This window comes from Drosophila obscura, unplaced genomic scaffold (genome assembly GCF_018151105.1).
Source record: "Drosophila obscura isolate BZ-5 IFL unplaced genomic scaffold, ASM1815110v1 contig_150, whole genome shotgun sequence".
Taxonomy (NCBI): Eukaryota; Metazoa; Arthropoda; class Insecta; order Diptera; family Drosophilidae; genus Drosophila; species Drosophila obscura.
Window position 1 is genome coordinate 5,733,941 of NW_024542736.1, and position 4,695 is coordinate 5,738,635.

At 51.4% G+C, this 4,695-nt stretch overlaps 1 protein-coding gene across 1 annotated transcript; it reads left to right on the top strand.

Annotated features, from left to right (window-relative positions):
* The first annotated feature begins 1,042 nt into the window (after nucleotides 1-1,042).
* On the top strand, nucleotides 1,043-2,791 carry LOC111068420 (trichohyalin). The gene is given in 3 exon segments (XM_022357889.2): nucleotides 1,043-1,265; nucleotides 1,321-2,469; nucleotides 2,472-2,791. Coding segments are annotated over 3 exon segments (1,494 nt in total). The 5' UTR covers nucleotides 1,043-1,142; the 3' UTR covers nucleotides 2,694-2,791.
* Nucleotides 2,792-4,695: the final 1,904 nt, after the last annotated feature.

The following is a 4,695-nucleotide window of genomic DNA, read 5'->3' on the forward strand; positions in this document are numbered from 1 at the left end:
ACGCCCCTTGCCACCAACCCCTCCCGTGTTTTGTGTAATCCGTGGCACTTGGCACGCTCCCTAACTGCCACTTGAGGCAGATTGCTTGCTGCCACAGACTGTGGCACGAACTGAAGTTCTTCGTTTATTACCTGGCGAGAGGAGTTCCTTCCCATCCCCTCCCAGAAGGTCGCTTATCTCTTCAGATTGTTAATGTATTAATTTGAATTCTTTGTGAGAATGAGAGGCAGGAGCTGGGCAGGACTCGCTCCTTCTCCCTTTCCTCTTCCTTCCGGCCCACACAAAATATGTTTGACGGAGCAAATTTAGTGGAAAATTGTCGCATGTCATTGGGGCACGGCACGGCACGGCGCGGCAAATACGAGGATGCAAGTGAAAATGCTACGTGACTGCCATTGTAAAGGTCCTGTAAACCAAAAAAAAAAAAACAGGGAAAAACAGGGTACACACACGTAAGGAATTCCAGGGACAAATTGGCCAACTCCTGAAGGAAGTTCTTCCCCGTCAAGGAGTGGCCCCGGAAAATTTAAAAAACAAATCACACCTCCAAGGAGCAAGGAGGACCAGCCGCAAGACAAATTTCCGGGGCCAATGCCAAAAAACCTTTCCACACAGACGCAGGAAATGCACACAAAGGACACACCACACACATGGGAGTCCTGAAGTCCCGCCGGTAATGGAGTGGACTTTATTTGCGCTCCTTGTTTGCTGCTGGACATGCCTCGATGCTTCGAATGGTACATGCACACCCCTCCACGTACCGTACCACCTTTTGTGGCACGCTCCAGCGACAAACGAGGAACGACAAGCGGCGCATTTGTCAGCCACTGCATGAAGTAGAGTCCTTGCCCGTGCCCTCCCCCTGTGCTCCTGTGGGCAGCATTCGAGTCGGAATTCAAAGCAATCGAATCGAGGCAATCATTTCACGAATTTCAAATGTTTGTTGATGTTTATTGAAGCAACATTCCATTCCATTCCTCTCTACCTCTCCCTCTCCAATCCCCTTTCCTTTTTATTTCATTTCGTTTTCTTTCGTTTCGTTTTAGTTTTCAGCTCCACACCAGAATAAAAATTATACAAAAAATACACAAAAAAATATATTAAAATATTCCCCAAAAAAAAACACACACAAAAAGAAGAAGATGGAATACTGGCTGCGACTGGTCAACGATCAGGCGCAGAGACTGGTGACGCAGGAGGAGCAGCAGCAGCCGAAATTTATCTCCGTTTTCAGCCACAAAGGTTCCCCCATTCTGCCGCCCTTGGTAAGAGATCCTGAAACCCGCTACAAAAACCCATTCTGATTCAAACCATCCCCAGATGACGCCCCAGCGGCGGCGGGAGATGCAGCAACATCGAGCCACCGCCCTGGCCCTCGAGGAGTATCTAAAGATGAGGATCGGCGGCAGGCCCAAGGCTGCGCCTACCCCCCAGGCGAAGCTCGTGGAAAAACAAGAAGATCCACCTCTGATTGTGTTGGGACGCTTCCCGCAGCAGCTGCAGCGCTCCAAGACTTTGATCTACGACAATGGCCTCAATAGGCTCATCAAACCGCCCACACCGGATCCCCACACTTCAACCCCCTTAAAAGTGCTGATCGAGGACCCCCCTCTGATTGCTGTCCAGCGGGCAGCGGTGCAGTTATGTTCCCCGCTCTTCGCGAGGTCCAGCAAAAGCCTCGTCGCCCGTGCCACGCTCCCAGCGAAGCCCCTGATCCCTGCCCCCCTCAGACCCACGCCGAAGACGAGAGCCCAGGAACTGGAGGAGGCAAGGCAGGAGAAGGAGCGGAGGGAGCTGGAGAAGATGGAACGGGAGAAGCGGGAGCGGGAGAAAAGGGAGAACCTGCGGCTGGAGCACAGGCACACGATGAACCTCATCCAAGTGGCCAAGGCCCTGCCGTGGGATGTCCTCCAGATTGCACCGCTGCTGCGCTCCCACACGGATCCCAATCTCCAGCGGAAGCCACACAGCCAGCGGGACCACAACGAGGCCAGCCTGAGGCTGCACCCACAGCTGTGGAAGCGGCAGAATACCATCGTCTACAGCTGCCCCAATTCCCCGAAGAAAATCAACTATCCTCAACACAGAAAGCAGGAAAAGGAGACGCAGGAAGAGGCGAAGGAAGAGCCAAAAGAGAGGCCAAAGGAAGGACCAAAGGAAGAGCCAAAAAAGGAGCCCAAGCAGCGGTGGCAGAGCCTGGAGGGGAAGCCAGCCAAGGCCAAGGGCAGATTCTCTCTTTCGCCGAGACGCCGCGCCCTGCCCCACAATGTCTCGTGCTGCAGCTACTCCTTCACTCCCTCGATGGTCAGCGCCACGCAGCGTAGGCGCAGCTACGACCCGAAGGCCTCCCTCATGCGGGACGCTGAGCTGAGGGGAGCGGGAAAGCAGCCTTCCCAGAGCGGTACTCCGCAGCAGCAGTCCTCGTCCTCTTCCCACAGCAGGGCGAGGGGAGGGGAAACGCGTACGGTGTCCCCGCATCCTCCTTCGAATACCCCAGGAAAACATCATCCTACTTGACGATCGCCCAGGAGCAGGAGGAGCAGCGCCAGCGCTTCCTGGCACTCGTCTCCCAGCAGGCGGAGGAGCAGCAGCGCCTGCAGGCGCAGTTCGAGGCCCAGCAGCAGATCCTCATAGATCAGATGCTCTACGAAGTGAGGCAACTATCGAGCGATGCAGCGGAATCCATCGACTAATCCAGTCCGACAATCTATTCCTGTTCCCATTCCCATTCCCAATGTCCCTTCTACCTGTGCGGAGGAGCGGAGTGTAATAAAGCCATCAGACAGCATCAGACAGCGGCATAAATTCATCTAATCCGTTGCTAATCTCCCACGGCGGGAACGGGGCATGGGGCATGGTGGATGGTGGATCTCCTCCAAATTTAGCAGTGGGAGCATCTCTAATTGCGCCCAACGTCTGCCCTGCTCTGCTCTTGCCACACACACACACACGGAGCAGTCGCCGTGCCACCTGCCTTAACGTCTCACTCGCTGATGTCTCTATAGCGACGCGACGCCTCCCGTTGAATTTTCGCTTGCCTCCCTCCATCGTTTCACGCATTTCCCTCGTTTCACGCCCATAACTCGGGCTGCCTCTTATTAAGTGTAAGAAATTAAAATTTCATAAATTGTTATGCTTTATTTAGAGTACAGAGCGGAGCGTAGCGGTTCGGATCGGATCGTATACCCCGCCGATCCTCCCTCCCATCCACTAGCGGTGCGCTGCGTGTGGCAAGTGGCTCTTCGTGTGATTTGCTCGCTTCGGAAGCTGCTGGCGGCGGGCGATATTGAGACTTAAGTGGACACACGAGTAATTAAAAGCACTTAAGAGTCGCCAACGGAGACGGAGATTGCCTGCCTCGACAGATACAGCATAGAGCATAGATCTGTCTGCTGTGGATTATGCAGTGGGACACATTGGATGTTGGCCAAGTTTCCCAGCAATTGGCAAAGAGAGAGAGAGGGAGGGAGAGATCTCAGACGATGATGCTGTCGATTACTGACTGTTCCACGGGGGATCGGATCAGATCCTTCAGCATAAAATGACCTCAATTCATAGAAGAGCGATTAAATGGAGGGCGGGTATAGAAAGTTGCAAATTATGTGGCCTCATAGGGTATATCTCTGTAGTAAGTAAGATTTGTATATTGCAGAAGAAACTATCTGGGGAAATAAATCAATGAAATTAATTCGGAAATGGGTTTCATCTTCAGCCTTAGCCGATTTCCACTCCAAGAAGCGATTAAGGAGCTTCCCCCATTGGCCACTAGTGAAAATACTTCCAAATACTCGTATCTACTGTAAGCTTCAATTGCTGCTATTTAAGATGGCAGTGAATAGATCTGGGAAGGTTTTTCAGAGTTTTGTGCACCCAAACTCACCTCCAGCCTTTAAAGAACTTTCCAGAGAGCAGCAGGAGATGGGGGTGGGGATGGGGAGGGGGATTCCTCCATTCGAGTGTCGCAAATGAAGTTTGGAAATAGTTGCCGCGCCTAATCTCTTGTTTTTTCACTTGGCTAATCACACAAAAGAAGGAGCAGCAGCAGTCGCAGCAGCAGCAGACAAAAATGCCATGGAATGTGTCTACGAGTACGAGTATGAGTATATGAATATATGTTCATAATATTCGCGTCTCCACTCCACTCTTCAGCCACTGAAGGGAGGTAGGGGGGTACATGGCATGGGATGGGAGCCTTATTAAATGAAGTGCACACGAAACGGGCATTCGAACGGATTTCCATGACTAGAATAAACATAATCAGAGTAATAACTCCTAACCCTCTCCCCCTACTCCATCCACCCTCTTGCCCTCCTGCCGCTATCCTTCATTCCATGGAAAACATGTGAAATTAATCTTGTTTATGTTTGTGGGAGGAAAGGGAAAAGCGAGAGAAACGCCACAGAGAAGAGCAAGAAGAAAGTTTTCTTGCAAAGTTTTCTTCGGTTGGCGTTGCCTTTCTGCACACAAGTTTTCCTCTCGAACGAAAGAAGGAGCGAGGGATAGGGTGCAGAGAGGGGAAACAACTTTTTGGAGTGAAAATAAATAAAATCGAATGATTTCACTTTTGTTTTGGGGCACGTAAATAGTTTCTGCCACTTGGCGCTTGCCATCACGAGGGGAAAACCCACTCGAGTGATGAAAATGCGAAAATTTAATTAAAATATTTTTGCGAGACATTTAAAAGCGCCGTAAAAC